General features: G+C 44.6%; 1 protein-coding gene across 1 annotated transcript in view; it reads left to right on the top strand.

Annotated features, from left to right (window-relative positions):
- The window catches only part of pcdh11 (protocadherin 11), a 218,859-nt gene extending 202,664 nt beyond the window's left edge, over positions 1–16,195 (top strand). Inside the window, exon 7 of the mRNA XM_063189923.1 lies at positions 15,720–16,195. Within this exon, the coding sequence (XP_063045993.1) occupies positions 15,720–16,195 (476 nt within the window). The remainder of the gene's footprint in view (positions 1–15,719) is intronic.
- Positions 16,196–18,282: the final 2,087 nt, after the last annotated feature.

Genomic DNA, 18,282 nt, shown 5'->3' with positions numbered 1-18,282 from the left:
ACATGCGTGGAAAGATACATAAAAAATATGTGGTATTAAATATAGAATAATAAAAATGTGCTGTGTACTGGGATATACTGCAAAAGCTAAAAGTGTTTTAAAACCCATCATAAGTTTTGGGTTGAACTAGAAAAAAAGAAATCACTGCAGTTGTATCCAACCGTTTGTCAGCGCCATTATAAATTTGTCACACAATTCTTCTGTCTGGTGCACTAAGCAGGGAGGGTAGAGGCGTGTTGTGTTTGTGGAACACTGACAGGATTATTGTATGGCGTGTCACCCTAGCACAACATCCTTTTGGGTTGTTATCAGATGACAAGCCCCTAAAGTACCTTGTTTGGTCTGTTTTTAGCTGCGCTGAAGGCACGTCCCAGTTGAACCATGTCTACGACTTCAGCAATTTTTTAACTTCCCTCTCTTCTCTCTTCTCTCTTCTCTCTCTCTCTCTCTCTCTCTCTCTCTCTCTCTCTCTCTCTCTCTCTCTCTCTCTCTCTCTCTCCACTTTGCTCTACTCTACGCCGCTCTGCTCTTAGCCCTGACTCAAAATTACAGTGTGCACTTTTGAGAGTCTTGAGATTAGAGCTCTGAAGTATATATGTCTGACACTGTAGAAAAAGACAGACACAGAAAGAGAGAGAGAGACAGAGAGAGACAGAGAGACAGAGAGACAAAGAGACAGAGAGATAGAGAGAGGAGAGGAAGAAAAAGAAAAGCCTCGAAGACCTCACTGTTTATCAAATATTCCCACCCGTTAATTAGCTGTGCCATTCTCGGGCCTCACAATGTAAAAAGATTGTATCATTTCCGGGGACATTAATTCCCCTAGACAATGATGAATCAGTGGCAAGGCTTTGCACGCTCTCTGTGGTGCTGTCAGTGGCGCGGTTGAGGGATGGGATCCCTTCCTGCCCTCACGTCGTCTTCCCCTGCTATCTGCCTGACCATAGAAAGCACTAACAAAAATATATGGCTCGCGGACACCGGAACAAATCACATGTGACTAACAGATATATTGCGGATTCAGGGGAACCTGCCTGGGTTTATTACCATCCCAGAACACACTGGGGTTACAAAAAAAAAAGAAAACCTGAAAGGAAACTGCAAAAATGCAGATACATGAAGTCACAATTATGTTACTTAGCCGCTATTGTAATATACGTATAGTTCATTACATGAAGTCACAATTATGTTGCTTAGCTGCTATTGTATTTTGTTTTCTGTCAATTATAGCATATTGAGCTTATAGGCCTATTCAAACCTAAACGTTAGAACCTGGAAGAACATTGGAGGTGTTTCTATTATGTCGAACTGAGCTGTGTTTTGTGGTTGCAAAGTTCCTTCCTTCTCTAAAATTGGACACAAAGCAGTTTTAGTATACACAAAGTATAACAGTCATTTTACACAGCTGCTGCTGTAGTCCCAAAAACAAAAGCAATTTTACTGTGAAGGGCCAGAGCATCGAGTAATAATAATAATTGTTATGTTACTCAGCTGCTCCTGAATTTCCATTTTCAGTCAATGATGTACGTGTTTTCAGGCTGTACTGACATTTAGATGTTGAACCTTGGCGGTGTTTCTATAGTCTACCATATATACTGGGCTGTGTTGTGAGGTTGCAAAATTCCTTCTCTCTTCTTTAAGTGTTTGAACGTTTTGAATGTTTGAAGAGTAATTTGCCTGGTAGTCTGGCATGTCTGGAGACTAGGTCTTCATGTTTACATGCCACTGGCACTTGGCGTTTGTTGACAATTTTCTTCACAGCCAGACTTGTGGGGGGAAATGAAACACTTTTTTTGATGGACAAAACATGCCCTATTAAAGTATTTGAAATGTCTTAGCCCCTGGAAGAACATGTCTTGTGCTATTTTACTTTTTTTCCCACTCTGTTGCCGTTTGAGTAACTACCTGATCTTAGAGGCACAATGCCCCCGTTGTCAGTAATAGACAAGCTTCAGACTTGATTACTTCATTTTATTTTATCTTTTTTCTTTCGGCTCCTCACGGCAAAGTAATGTATTGTGCTCCAAATTGCAGCCATGTTGAAAAGGAAATTGCAACTCTTTTAAATAATAAAAAACGAAATGAGTTGGTTCGAGATGAAGCACTTCTCATACATTTGTATGCGTCTTGACTTGGCATAGGAATTCTCCGAAATAAGACTTTAAACAAAACACACGAATGACTTCTGTTTTATTTTATTATTTTTTAACCAACGCAGACACTTTCTTCAGATGTCTTCAGGGGTCTCTACTCAAGGCTACCCACAGAGTCACCCACAGACTTGGTCCTATCTCCATTTGACTGACCTTTTCCCTTTCTCTATACTATAGCAATGGAAACTGGGCTGGCAGCATCATTCCAGATTCATTCATTTCATTTCAAAGGGGCTCCGGCTCCGCGGCCCTGTTTTATATTCCACAATCTCTGAGCATTTCACACCTTATCTGCCCTGGCTGCTATCGTGTGATCACAACATGTCAGTTCAAACGCGGGTCCAGTGGTCACCTGGGTAGCATGTCATATGTCTACCGTATGTATATATTATTTATTTCTAGAAGGATTCTGATGTTTTTTTACAGTGAGTGAAAAAAAAATGTTGCAATAATGACATTTTCGTGCTGTTTTGCATTCTATTCTCAAGACACATCTCAAGTAAGTCAAAAATCATATATACAATTTGTTCATTCATCCAGTCTTTGCTCATTGACATTCTTGGTGCACCATTTGTAGGTTGTTACTTTGAACATTCTTTGTAGTGTTCAGAGGTAGCAGCGGCGGGGGTCGATCTTGACAGGACGAGTGAAGGCTCATTCAATAGAAAGACACCACACACGCATGCAGACATGCACACATGCACACATGCAAGATACTCGCACACGCACACGCACACGCACGCACGCACGCACGCACGTACACGCACGCACGCACGCACGCACGCACGCACGCACGCACGCACACACACACACACTCAAACAGATCGACACAAACCCAGACAGACACACAGACAGACAGACACACACAGACAGACACACACAGACACACAGACACACAGACACACACGCAGACGCACACACACACACACACACACACACACACACACACACACACACACACACACACACACACACACACACACACACACACACACACACACACACACTCAAAACTTGGGCAACATGTAGATCATCCACCTTCTTATCCACTAAGTGATATGAATGGCAGGCAGGCAGGCGGTGCTCCTTTTGAGAGTGGATAGAATAGGCTAGGGGGGCCAGGGGGCAGGGGTAGGGGTATGGGGTATATGGGGCCTGCATGGCTCCACTGGTGCCCCCCTATACCTTCTGAGTCGCTTCCCTCCCCTCCCTCGCTCCTAATCTCCCTCACATATTGCTCCATCCATCTTTGTTATCTTCCTGCACAGGAGGGGCCTGCCTCTCTCCCTCTCTCTCCTCAGTATACAACCGTCGATGTTTTTTTACCCTCCATGAAATTGTTTCCTTCCTTTTGAATTCCATCACACACATTTTTTTTGCCTAGGATTATTTCGCCACTCACTCCTTTTCCTCACTCTCCTCCTCCTGTGTGGCAAAGTAAGAGAGAGCGAGAGAGAGAGGGGAGGAAAAAAAGTTTCGATCGACCACCCTCTCTGCATTGCCTCACACCATTCTGAAAAAAAAACATAAACAAAACCAAGGTAATCCACAAGGATATGCAGTACACACACACACACACACACTCAGAAATTCACACTAACACACATGTGCGCGCAAAGTCACACAAAAACACCAAACTTCTCGCTCCCTCTGCGCGGTGTGAAATGTTTTCGTCAAAGCAGAGAAAAATGAACCCCTTTTGTTTTATTCCTTCTTTGGTGTCTCTAATATTTTATGAATGCGTTTGTTATATATTTCTTTCTCTCCTTTTTTTTCTCGCCCATCACCAAACCCATCCACACAATTACGGGTCTTGGCAGGACAGGGGAGAGTGCGCCGCGTGAATCTTCTAGCACTCTCTGTGTTATTATCCTGATCAGTGCTGATTGCTGATTGTTAGGGTGGCGGACGGTGGTGGGTTGGCTGCGCTGGTGGCTGGTTGGTTGGCTGTCCCCACCCCCGCCCCTCCATCTCTCCCCATCTCTCTCCCACCGCATCGCATGCTGTGTGTGTTTGGCCAGTGTTGATTGTGTTGACGCTGACACTCTCAACCCACGAGCAGCATCAGCAGCAGCAGTGGGCCGCCGCTGTACCACTGGCACTGCCCCCCCCCCCTCTCTCTATCCTCTCCACTACCAGCTCTACTCTCTCCAGTCTCTCCTGCAACAAGCACTACCACTCTCCACTCCACACTGCCCGACTCTCGCTCACTCACTCACTCACTCACTACTACCCCCACACTCTATTTCTCTCTCTCGTTCTGTTGCTGCTTCCCTCTCTGTCTACCACTTTCACTCCATCCCTCTCTCCCTCCCTACCTCCCTCCCTCCGTCCCTCCCTCCCTCATTCCCTCCTTCTTCTCTCTCTCCCTCTCTCTCTATCTATCTCTCTCTCTCTCTTCTCTTTCTCTGTCTACCACTTCCACTTCATCAATTTCTCCCTTTGTATCTCTCTCTCTCTCTCTCTCTCTCTCTCTCTCTCTCTCTCTCTCTCGCTCTCTCCCTCTCCCTCACTCTCCCACCCTCCGTCGCTCCCCCTCTCTCCTCTAATAGAGGGTCAGCCCCCACCACACAAGTGAGAGATGGGGGCCATCAGACGTAATGAACGGCGGACAATCAGAGCCATCAAATAGAAGAGACGGACAGAAAAAAGTCAAGTGGCACAGAAGAAAACCGGACCACAAACAACAACAACAGGAACAGCGACACAGCCACCGCAGCGGAACACAAGACTGTGTCCATCCACACACACGGCCACAGCTCTCTGTGTTCTGTTCTGCTCGGCGTGGCTGGCTTTGTGACAAAAGAGAAAGGACACAGACAGTGACAACAAAGGGAGAGAGAAAGAGAGACAGAAGGAGACAAAAGGCAGATAGAGAGAAAGAGAAAGAGATGGAGGGAGAGTGGGAGGAAGGGAGGGAGAGAGAGAATGAATGTACCAACAGAAAACAGACAAACAGTTTATTATTCAAAAGGCTGTATGTGTGAAAAGACTTATTTATTTATTTGTGGGTCGAAATCAAATGTAATCTGTTATCTACACTGTGTTTTTAATCAGCGGCAACAAAAAGAAAAGAAACGAGCAGTTGACCCACAATGTTCCGAGGGATAGTTTTCCCGCGCGCACTTTGTCCTTGATTCTGCTCCGTTATTTGTTTTGGTGTTTTAATCTTGGCCAAGTCAATAATATTCTTTGTTGTCTCGAAATTGTGTGTCGGAGTGAAAAGTCCTCCTCTTTTGTTGAAAGTACCTGTCTCGGACCTCTCTCTCTCTAGGACTCTTGGATAAAGTAATCATTAAATGTTGTTCTCTGGGTGCAATTACTTTCGGTTGCATCGGGTCACACCACTGAGTGGAGAGGGGGGATGTGAGAGAGAGAGAGAGAGAGAGAGAGAGAGAGAGAGAGAGAGAGAGAGAGAGAGAGAGAGAGAGAGAGAGAGAGAGAGAGAGAGAGAGAGAGAGAGAGAGAGCAATGCTGTTGTTGTTGAGGTTCTGGTGTTGGGTTGGGGGTTATGCTAAAGAAAAGACCAGGAGGTGTGTGTTGTGGAACAACAACAACCATGCTCCACACAAAGAGACAAATATACAATTTAGCAAAACAGTATGCACATAATTGAATCCCACGTGCCGTCATGCTTAAATTTCCAAGTACAGTCCTTCAAAAAACGGAGCAAAAGTAAATGAATTCTGTAACGCTGATATGTGCATCCTTTAATATATTCCCAGTTGCTGCCTTCCACTCTCATGGGCCCAATACCATCCGCTCAAGCAAGACGTGGACAAGCATGTCCACACAGCAAAACGCATATAAGTAAATAAACATTTGGGACTGTTGTTCAGAAGATATAAAGCATTGAGCACGATGTGCATGAATACAAAAACACCAGCAATACACTGAAAAATAAGCTAAATTTATGAATGCATCTTTGAATCCCTGTCACAGTTTTGTTTTGCATCGCACAAAGTATCTGGAAGAATAATTTGACAAAGCCTATTTTCGAAAAGTTACTGGAAACTGTATACCCACAAGAATATATACCGAGGTAATTCCCCTTTGGTATCCATGGTTAGCCATCTCTAATTTCTCCTCCCACCATCCCCCCTGGCAGTGGTGTAGTCTACTTTTTTATGGTGGGTATACTGTATATTTGAGCATTTTTTGAAGTGGGTATACTGTATATATTTTTGCTATTCAAAACAATGGATCAATCAATTTTAAGTGGGTATACTGAAATCTCTGAAATTTAGAAGTGGGTATACTCCGTATACCCGCGTTCTACGTAGACTACACCACTGCCCCTGAGAGATATTTCTTAAATCTCCTCTCCTTTGTGGTGGCAAATGACTACAGCAATCATTTTGTGGCAAAGCAACGAAGGAGAAATTATACTCTACTACACCTCAATGGCACTGGCTAAGGACAATTGCTGTTAAAAAAAATGGAATGCTTGTATTGTTTGGTGTGCTATCATAATTGATCAGTCCATTTTCATAAGAACGTGGATGAGGGCATTTTTTGCACCCCACCAAATGTGTTGTGATTGGTTTGACATAGTACCATCCATGAAGGTTGAACGGCTGTTAACGTTAATATGTTGGGGAAAAAACACAGCTATGCTATCTGATCTAAATGAACGCCGCATAAAATGCAAACAGCGGCCAGAAGCACACTAGCTATGTTAACTCTAACGCTGGCCTTACAATTAACACTTGTTACAATTACTCTGTGCCTAATGGCGTTATAGCTTTAGCAGATTTTTTTAAACTCTCCCCTCAAGTTTCTTTATCTGTTAATTACATTTTGCTAGGCTTGTGTCTTTCGGGAAAAATGTTTTTAAAAAACACAACAGCATAACATTGATCAATTAGTGCGAACATTATCCTTGATCTCAATTTGTGTGTTTTTTATGCAAAGGAATATTCTGCAGGCACAATCGCAGGTATGCTGGGAAAATAAAGTGACATAATTATGAGATATATGCAGAGCTGCAGATGACTTGATTTGCGATGCTTTGAAATGTTGCAAAACTGTATATAAGGTGGGGGAATGGGGAGTGATAATGTTATGAGGAGTTTATTTAGTATGTGTGCCTGTATAGTCTATATTATTGATTGAATGTGATTCACACATACAAAACACTTCAGAATAACAAGTGGCTGTGACATGCACACTTTCTTGTAGCTGTTGCTTAGTTTCCACAGCTAATGCTCACACCTCAAGTACTTTTGATCTCTGAATATCATTTGAAATAAGTTGGGGGATGAGGAGTGAGAAAGGAATGAGGAGTTTATTTAGTATGTGTGCATGTATAGTCTATATGATTGAACGTGATTCACACATACAAAAAACACTTCAGAAAAATAAGTGGCTGTGACATGAACACTTTTTTTGTAGCTGTTGCTTCGTTTCCACAGCTAATGCTCACACCTCAAGTACTTTTGATCTCTGAATATGATTTGAAATGCTCACAACATGTTTCACACGACACGTCGATCACTCGCATCGCAGAATTACAATGACACATTTCTTACACCCTCCTCTTTGCTGCGCCTGGCTAATTTGTGTGGCAAGAGCCAAGTCACACGTATAGCGACGTGACGTTCGTGTCAAGATGTCTATCCGCAATGGCTGTGCAGGCCATTTTTATCTCACCTTTCCTTCCATACTCTAGACGAGCATAGAGGACCGTGACCACACACACACACACACACACACACACACACACACACACACACACACACACGTGCACACATACACACACACACACACACGCGTGCACGCACGCATGCATGCACGCACGCACGCACGCACGCACACACATACACACAGCAGTGTCTTCACGACAATGATTATACAAGCTGGGGCAGTTAAATCAAGTCCTGCTCAATCATGTTGCCATCTTATTGCCATGGTAACGCAGTAGGGACATAAGGCACAAGATGAAGGGAAGAAAAAGAAAAAAAAAATAAAGATTCCAACTTGGTTGGATGGATGATGGTCATGGTACGGTATGTGCACATCACATTCTTGTGCTTGTGGCACAATAGGCAGCTGCACACCTTGTGCTTGCACTGTTGCCATGGTACACAGTACCACAAGCTTGGCATGTCTTCCATATCTGTTGTGGAGTTACAGTAGCCACAGTCTGTTGCAATTGGCTTCTGAGAAAAAAAAGCAAACCAAACCACAAAAACATAAAAAAAATACACAAAAGCAAAAAGCGAAAAAAAACAAAGTGAAAAAAAAAAAGTCTAACATTTTCACATTTTGCTGTGTACACCGGCCAAACGTGCAGGGGCCACTGGTGGAAGAGAACCAGGGAAGCAGGGCAGCAATTGAGGCAGGGATCCAGGGAATCCAGGGCCTGTACAGCAGGCAAGCCAAAATGGGGGGGGAGGCAAAGGGGTCAGTTGTCCCAGGGCCCAGGGAGAGGAGGGGCCCAAAATAGGCACCCCATTACATTGTATGTATTGAGTGTGTGGGGGAGGGGGACCTTTAATATCACTTTGTCCCAGGCCCGGCCAAAGCTGTACAACAGCCCCCGCTGTGTGTACAGTATTACCATAAAATATAGGCAGGCCAGGAAGTGTGGCCTGCCCTTGGTGCCCGGCGCCCGTAATTTATGAGCAAGGCTTGTCATGGCATTCTGTATATCACACTGTACATTTGTACATTGGTGACTCCATGAATACATAATGACAGGCTCGCTCGCTCGCTGCTCGGACTGCTGCCGTGCCGCCCAGGACCAGTTCTACCCATTTGAGGGTCCTAGGCGAAGTACAGACAGAGGCCCCCCCTCTTGAATTGATTTTTTGTCTTGGTATGGGAGTATGCATAGTTGACTGTACGGAGGGGCGCCCTAGATTTGGTGGGGCCCTAGCCAATTGCCTTGCCTCGCCTATTGGTGAAACCGTCTCTGGTGCTGCCGCTGCGAAATCATATGGATCCCTGCGACAAAAGTAAAAGTATAAATCTCTCATAAACAGAGATGAGTTATGGGCGAGTGGGTTGGATGGGGGTTGGTGGGGGGGTGTGGGGAGGGTTGGATGAACGGTGATGAAATGCATCGGGAGCATAGTAAGTGGCCTTTCAGTCGCGCGACGACAATGAATTGTGGGCTCCTTATTTCAACTGATGGTGGTGTCTAGCTCCGCCGGAAGAAGAGGAATGACATCTTTCCCCTTGTCAGGGAGCCCGTGGGGTTAAGTAGCTTCATTATTATTAATGACCGTCCATTTGCCAATCCAGATGTAAAGTTGGAGTGCGTGTGCTGTGCGGTGTGCAGGGTGTGTGTGTGTGCGTGTGTGTCCTGTGTGTGTGTGTGTGTGTGTGTGTGTGTGTGTGTGTGTGTGTGTGTGTGTGTGTGTGTGTGTGTGTGTGTGTGTGTGTGTGTGTGTGTGTGTGTGTGTGTGTGTGTGTCTGCGTGCGTGTGGACCCGTGTGTGTGCAGGAAAATGATAAAGTCAAAGTAATTACAAACCTAATTATTTCCTTTCAAATTTCATTTGTTTGACAGCATGAGATCGTGTTAATCGCACGCACTTCTTTCGCCCCTCATCCTCTGGCTTGCTGTCTCACACACACACTCACTCGCATGTGCAGACATGCACACACGTGTGCACACACATAAGCATGCACGCACACGGTTGCACACACACACACGCACGCACGCACGCACGCACGTGTGCACGCACCCGCTCACGCAACACACAACCACACACACACGCACGCACGCGCGCACACACACACACACACACACACACACACACGCACACGCACACGCACACACACACACACACACACACACACACACACACACACACACACACACACACACACACAGCTTAGCATGCTTTCCTAAATATAGACATAAACCTCTGGGCACACGCACACAGACACACATGCACACAGACACACACACACACACACACACACACACACACACACACACACACACACACACACACACACACACACACACTCTCACAGACAGGCACACACACATGCAATTTTTCTCGATGGAGAAAATTCAATATCATTTGACTCTTTAGGGGACAACAGGGCCTGAATTAGTTTTCGAACTTCTATGAATAGCAATATGTCTAGTTTTATTTCATAGTTTGCCTGTTTCAGTGGCACGAGTTGAGCTGACATTGAGAAAGCCATTAAAAAACAAAACTTTTTTGATAAGTGAGTTGGAAAGACTGTAGAAATAGCCATGCTGAAGGACACCTGAGTGGCGAAAACTTAAGGAAGACTTTCTTCACTGAACTTTTTCCGAAGACCTTTTGTTGAGTCTGTTTGTATTAGAGCAAATGGCTAGTCAATTGTATAAGTCCTCTCTCCATCCAGGACTGTGGGCAATTGCACGGTTGGTAATAGGGCACTTTAGCCAATCAAAGGCTGTTTGGAAAGGAAAAATTAACAATGTTTTATATTCATGAAATTAGCCGTTTAATTAACGGTTAATGAGTTTTGCACATGCTGACATAATGACTTAAGTAATCATTTCTCACCATCCTGGCTGGAAATTCCATTCAGGTCGTTAAGGTAGAAATTATTTTCTTTTCTTTTTTTTATTGAGAAGCTGCCCTCACATCTGACTTGTGTAGCTGTGGAGAGGCTTGTAGTAGTTTTGGGAATAGGGTGAGCACATCCAAAATCACTTGTTGCAGGTGCCAGACAAAAGTGTCAGACAGTTGAAGGAGTTAGGTCTGCACATTGCCAATAAGCTCCAAAAAAATAAACTTTGTTATTTAAAAAGCAAAGCAATGTTGCTTTTTAAATAATAAAGTTGTTTGTGTAATAAACTGTAATAAAATAAATGTTAATATTTAAAAAGCAAAGCAATGTTGCTTATTAAATGATAAAGTTCATTTTTTTGGAGCTTATTGGCAGTGTACTGCAGACAGTGGAGAAGACGCGCTCACACTATCGCCTAAATAGGCTAATTTTAACAGTTCTTAACTGGGTGCTGAATCCCACAAAAAACTTAATTGAATGAATGAAACGAAGGACAGCACTCTTCAGATTTCTTCTTTGTTTATTCGCCCGTGTGCTGCAGACCCAACTCCTTCAGCAGTGGAGAAGCTTCACTCTTCTTCCAGTACAGTATGTACTTGTACTGTAGTTCCTTATTTTTTGGTAAAAAAAAACCCCTAAAAGTGATGTCTTCTGTTTGACTAAGAGGGTTGTATTGGTGTTGCTGACAGGCACTGAGATACTGTGGCCGTATTTGTCCTATCACAACAACTGACAGTGTTTTTTATATTGGAGATATCTTGGTTTAACAGTGTGGACTGTGAATCATAGCTTTTAGTGTTCGAACAGGGAGGGTGTGCTTACCAAGGCTGCCCGGCCTGTGCTGTCCACATCCAAGAGTGATGTCCTCAGACATTTAGTAGAGACCAACGGGGGGAAGAGTCAACATTCAGAACATCCAATCCCAATCCAGACACACTTTTTTTCTAAAATATATATATATATATTACAAAATAACACTGAGGGCAAATCATTTTTACATTCGGTTTACAACATTTTTATGGGTACTCAAGGGTAGTGAATTCAAATCTGCTATAGACCTACATTATAAGGTTTAGAAATACCCCACGCTGCCTCAAATGCAGAGATATCCAACAACTTGCCCGCTAGCTAGCCAAACAAGCTACAATCTGTGTATGTTTTGGAAAACGTTCGCAGGAGCTGCGCTGTGCCGTACCGTGTTGCAGCCGGGCTGTTGTGATGTGCTGTTTCGCCCCTTGAATACAAAAAGGCACTTAGGCAACTTCTGAAGTGGGGGGGAGCTCAACCTCTGGCTGACGTGTAGAGCGAGATCCGACGCCAACATCAGTCAAGCAGTACTAGTCCCTGTCGAGTGGAAACTGATAGCAACTCCGATCTTTTGAGCTGCTTCATATGAAATTTCTCATGCACCAGGAAAAAAAACGAAAAAAAAACTGGGTGAGGGTTTTTTTCCCACTCTTCTGGATGTTGACATAGCCCCCACTGACAAGCCCACGCGTTTGCACATTCATACAACATTGCGTTCTGGAAAGCCCTTCACCACCCAAAAAATGCATTTCAAAATATGATGTAATTATACATGGGGCCTTGCCCTGCCTCTCTGTGATGTCGATCTTTGTTTTGTGTTTTGCAGGGGCCAACTAACACTTCGCACACTTGTGCAACTGAGAGTGGAGTGTTTTTGAAAAAAAAAAAAAATCCTCTCGTCGGATCTGAGCTGGGTTGTGTTGTTGTATTGTGGCGATGCAATATGCAGTATAGTGTTGAGTTGGCTTCTTCAGACAGTGTGTTACTGTTTTAGGCCCACAAGTATGAGTCATAACCCGAGGCAGCTAAGGGGATGGGATGCCCACAAATAAGACAGTGGCGATTAAGGCCAGCGTGTGTATGTGCGTTGGCGTGGAGGAGACTTGGCCGAGGCTTTCTCACTTGCTTAGAAAATGAAGTGTGCTGCATTATTTCCTCCCTCCCTCTGTCTCTCTCTCTCTCTCTCACTATCTCTTTCTCCTCTCTCTCTCCCCCTCTCTCTCCGTCTGTCTCTCTCTATCCCTCTCTCCCTCTCTCTCTCTCTCTCATCATTCCTCTCTATATCTTTCAGCCCTTCTCTCTCACTTTCTCTGCAGCTGTCTTCCCCTTTTCCCTTTCTTAATGAAGTTACTGACCCAGTAAAAGGTGACACGTTTACTGCACTGCTGATTTACTCTCTGTGCTCGCGGACGGGGAGGCCAAGAAAGGCAGGGGTGTGGTGGTGGGGGGTGGTGGGTGGTTTGGTGGGTAGTGGGTGGGTGTTGGGGTGTTCAGGAGGGTTAGGGGGGCATTGGGGGTGAGAGGGTCTATAGGTGCCGTCCACACCTAGCTTCCTTCCATAGTCCATACAGCTCAGATCACGTGGCTTTTGCTGAAGGAAGATGATGTCACGTACGTTACTGAAATTATGTGGAAACACTGTTTAAATCCACCTTGTGTGTCTCAACACTGTCTTTCAGTCACTGGGCTTATTTACGGCAGAAAATGGCAGATGGTTTAATTAACCATTCCTAAATAAGTACAGGAACTACTGTACATCCTGTACGACTATATATAGACAGTAGGTGCATTTTTGGTCTGAACCGCCGCTTTTATACACAGGAGCATGTCAGCAGCGACGGCGGCGCAGAGATATGCTATCCTGTGCGTGCAAAAACAAGTGACTGTGCAGGGGGAGAAGAGAAGAGAGAAGCGCAGCTAGACCCCCCGTTCCTTTCAATTATTGATAGCATTCTTACTTATGCAAATATGCTAAATTATTTCTACGTGACAGCTTGAAGCTGATGCCGGCAGGACTGAGGTGAGGCGTTCTCAAAACAAGGCCTGGCTGGCTGGCTGGCTGGCGGGGCTGGCAGGCCGTTCATTCTTATACTTTCCCTTTTTATTTTGCTACCGGTAGGTTAAGAAACGTAGCAACTGCAATCGCAAGGCTTCCTGTTTGCATCTCTGCATACTGTTTTACATTCTAATTATCTATGTTGACAGGCGTTATTGCCAGAGCTCAACGGTGAGGGGCCCTCACCGCATCTCACATGCGATGTCAATGCAAGCCTAATGAGATTGGATCGTCAGAGTGCCTTGACTTCTTTCTTTCTTTTTTTTGCAGAGTGTGTGTGTTTTTTTTTTTTCTTCCACCGCCCCAATGCAAATCAAATGCAGCTGCTCGTGTTGCGGCGTGGCATGCTCAGAGCGTGAAGCTTTTGCGTGTCTTGTCAAATATGCAAAAACGGCGTGCCAGAGAGAGAGAGGGATAGAGAGAGAGAGAGAGAGAGAGGGGGAGAGATAGATAGAGGCGTGGATTCCTGAGATTGCGCAAAACGACACCTGCTTGATTCATCTTAATAGGCCCGACAATTCCTCAGAAGTTTTCGAGAGAAAAAAAACAGCTGAAACAAGGTATTTTAGTGACAAAAATTGAAGTAAACAGCGGTTTGTTGTGATGTTCATTAATTTTTTAATGCGATAAAGAGAATAAGGAGACACAAACAACTGAGACCCCTTTTTGAGATTTAATTAAGCTACAGGGGATTCAGTGCATATTGTAGGTAAACACTTTGGAGCCTTGGGAATTTCGAGCAGAAATGAAATGTACTGATGGTGCTTTTCTCATTACTAAGTAAATTAAACACTTATCTCGGCCTTTCATTCTGCTAAAAGGCTGACATTTGCAGGTCAACTTCGCAAGGAAATACAACTTATTTTTATTTGGATTCTTTTCTTATTTTTTTTGCAATGTCATCCATCCTGCAGCAGTTTCGCAACCGTCTGGGCATTGTTGCATTTTTTTTTTTCGAAAGACACACAAAAGGAGGCAAAATACTTTGAAGCTTTCTCCAGTATAGCTTTGCTTACATGCTGTAGCCAAGGCCTTCCTGCATAGCAGTCCAGACCCACTCTCAAACCTTGTGAACTCAGTAGCCTATCCTTTCTGAGGTGTTGGAAGAGAGGGTTACAAATGTTCTACCTACGCCAAGATATGCTGGCTGGCATACCTCACTTGGATTAGCTTTGATTACAGTTTGTGTGTTTTGTTTTTCATCCACAGCCATCGAATTCACCAGCAGTAGGCTTTTATCTGGAGTTTGGCAACCATTTGGGCATTATTTTTTTTCTGTCCATGAGAGACACAGGTGGAAAGGAGCCTAATATGATCGTAACTTAGTCAGCCTTTGTTTACAGTTTACCTTTTTTTCTCGTCCACAACCACCTGCTGATGACCCCTTGCAATGCCATCCTGCTATCCTGCTGTAGCTTGGGGCTTTTGTCTACATCCTTTTTGGCCTTGAAAGTGAATCTGCTGAAGAAATACAGAAAATACAATCTCTCTCTCTCTCTCTCTCTCTCTCTCTCTCTCTCTCTCTCTCTCTCTCTCTCTCTCTCTCTCTCTCTCTCTCTCTCTCTCTCTCTCTCTCTCTCTGTAGTCATGAAAGTAAACCCGCAAACGTTGCTATGGAGCTGTACTTGTATAGTTTACCTTTGCCCACTGTTTTCTTTTTTCCTGTGTGTGTTCTCTCTCCACATCTATTGAAGTGAACCTGCAAAAGGCCCAGAGTGACAGAAGGGCCATATCATTAAACCAGAGATTCTTTAAGTATATAGAGATATGCCAACATAACAGGTTTCTATGGGCACCTAACATGACCAGGTTCCGGTCTGCCTAAAGGGGCGTGTCATAATGCTCCTAGCATTGAATAGAACAGTCCTCAGGTCTGCCTAGGTCTGCCTAAAGGGGGATTTCCCCCCCAATAATAGAACCCGGAAACAATGGGCCAATGGAACCTCTCTCTCTCTCTACTCTCTCTGATTAAACTGTACTTGTAGAATACCTTTGCTTTCATTTCACATTTTGTTTCTCTCCCTCTCTCTCTTCTGAAGTGAAGTGAAGTGAAGTGAAGTGAAGCGAAGTGACTTAATATGGAATTGTACTGTACGTGTAGTGTACCTTTGCTTACAGTTTTTCTTTTCTCTTTTCCCACCCTCTCTCTCCCTTTCTTCTCCTCTCCTCCATCTCCTGCAGCCATCGAAGTGAACCTTGCGAAGGCGTTGGCCGAGGCCTCGGAGACCTGCACGCAGGAGTGCCTGATCCTGGGCCACTCGGACAGCTGCTGGATGCCGCCGGCGCTGGCCCAGACGCTGCACACCTCCAGCAGCACCACCGCGCTGCCCTCCTTCGGCTCCTTCCAGCAGGCCTGGGCAGCGGCCACGCAGAGCGCCCCCCACCACCTCCTCCAGCACCCCGCCGCCGGTGGGCTCGCCGGGCACCCGGACGGGCGCCACACCCTCTGCCGCTCCGTGCCCAAGTCGACCGACGACCTGGACAAAGGGAGCAGCCGTCCGCAGTTCTACAACACGCTGGACAGACACTCCTCCAGCAGTAAGAAGGAGGAGCCCGTGAAGGTCATACCGCTGGCCAGCTTCACGTCGTCGCCGTCGGGTCAGCAGACGCCCACCAACATGGGGTCCACGGGGTTCTTGCATGAGCACCAGCTGTAGGTGGGTGGGGGCCCCACCAGCCACCCACCTCTGCTGCCATTGCTGGTGGTGGTGGCCGTGGTGGTTACTGGTCCACCCACTACAGCATCTGTGGCTTGAGCAGAGGGGATAAACAAAAACAACAAGCCCCCTTCTCTTACTCTCACCCACCAACCAACCAATCCAACCACTGTACATCACACAGCATCACTACTAAGTTGGAAAGAGACCAAAATCTGTTTGTCCGAAGCTCCAAAAACACAACAAAGTATAAAAACACAAAGGGACAAATGTGAATACACACCACCTGTGAATATATGATGATAAATGAAATATGATGTCATAAACAAGGACGTACAGTACAGAAATGTTAGGTGATAAAAAAAAGAAACAATTATTTTAAAGTATGTTGTGTACAGAACGTGTTAGTTCCAAACCAAAGTAGCAGCTTAAAGCGAGAGAAAAAAAGGACAAAAAAAAAATCGAATGAGTATGTGTTTGGTAGATAGTGGCAGGTACAGTACCGCACATTTTTACAAAAAGCTTCTGAGGTCTGCCGGTCATTAACAAGAATCTACTGTGTACTATGTTTGTTTGTAACTCCGACATGCAGCCTATACAGGGGAGAGCAACTCGACTCTCTCTTGACAGCGACGCTCACCACTAAATCCAACGGAACGGTAAGACGGTCTTAAGACGGTTAGCAACGTCAAGAATCGAGAAATGGACCCCAGTGCAGCAAGTGTCCCATTAGGTGCGTACACCTCAGACTGACAAGGTTTGGTCAGTGGCACTGAGTTTCAAGTGGCTGCAACTGCTGGGTGTGTGAGGAGTTTACCGGAGGACATTTTGCAAAGCATTTCTGGACCCAAACCACTTGGCCTGGATGTTATCCTAAGCCAGCTGTGATTTACACCCTCTACTGAATGTGCTGCTGAACCTATGGCCCTGCAAAAAAGAAAGACTGGGGGACACATGATTAAGCCTCAGTGCAAAAAAGGGGGTCTTGCTCTCTGTTTAAGAACTAAAAAGAAATGAAAAACCTTTTTTTTGCTTTATTTAAGTTTGCCACCAGCTTCAGCAGTGTCGTCTCGCTACCATGCCGACACAATGATGCTACTGTATGTAAGGTAACTGTCCTAACCTTGGTGGTAAACACATCTTCTCTCTGGTCGGTGCAAAAATTGGTTTTGCTCTCTGTGTAAGGACTAAAAGACAAAAAAAATGTTTGCTTTAAATTGATCACCAGCTTCTGCAGTGTCGTCTTGCTGCCTTACCAACACAAAGATGCTAGGTAACTAGAAAAACACAGCTTTTCCTCTGGTCAGTGCAAAAATTGGTCTTGCTCTCTGCACAAGGACTACAGTAAACAGAAAAGAAAAACCTTTTTGCTTTAAAGTTTGTCACCAGCTTCTACAATGTTGTCTTGCTGCAACCACAGAGATGCTAGTGCTGTTCCAGTAGGTAACTTATCCCTCGGTGTTAAAACTTCAGAGGGACTTTTTTTCTCTGGTTATTAAGAACCTACTCATTTTCAAAATGATCTCATTACTGCCTTGGAAAGGCGAAGGCAGATTCGCTAAAGAGACATCCTTTGTTTCATTTTTTTCTTTCTTTCCTTTCTTCCCCCTCTTCTCTTCTTTTCTGTGTCAGGTTTTCCCCCCACACTAAAATATACAATTTCTTGCACCACAGTGCAATGGACCCAATTACAAGTGTTTCCCCATAGTGTAATTACTTTGATCTGTAATCTCCATAGCAGTCATAGTTATGGAAGACTGCACTGTTGTAGTCTAATTGGCTTGGTTATTTTTTACCTACAATGTGTAACATTCTTCCGTTTCAACACCAAGGTCTTTCTGCCTCTCCCATGAAGAAAACAGCAAAAAAAGAAAAAATGTTTCATTTTTCACAAAATGTATTTTCTTCTTTTTTTTTTCGTTAAGCTCTCTAGGCCATGTGCATTGACATACTCACTGCGGTTCCCATTTACTGTCTGCCGTTACACTGCTGTTTATACCTATTTATTCAAACCTCATTAGGTTGAAGAAGAAAATCAAATACAGCCTTAACATTTACATTTTTAGGTCAGCGCTACAAAACAAACG

This window comes from Engraulis encrasicolus, chromosome 23 (assembly GCF_034702125.1).
Source record: "Engraulis encrasicolus isolate BLACKSEA-1 chromosome 23, IST_EnEncr_1.0, whole genome shotgun sequence".
NCBI classification, from domain to species: domain Eukaryota; kingdom Metazoa; phylum Chordata; class Actinopteri; order Clupeiformes; family Engraulidae; genus Engraulis; species Engraulis encrasicolus.
This window is presented reverse-complemented; position numbering and strand designations above follow the sequence as displayed.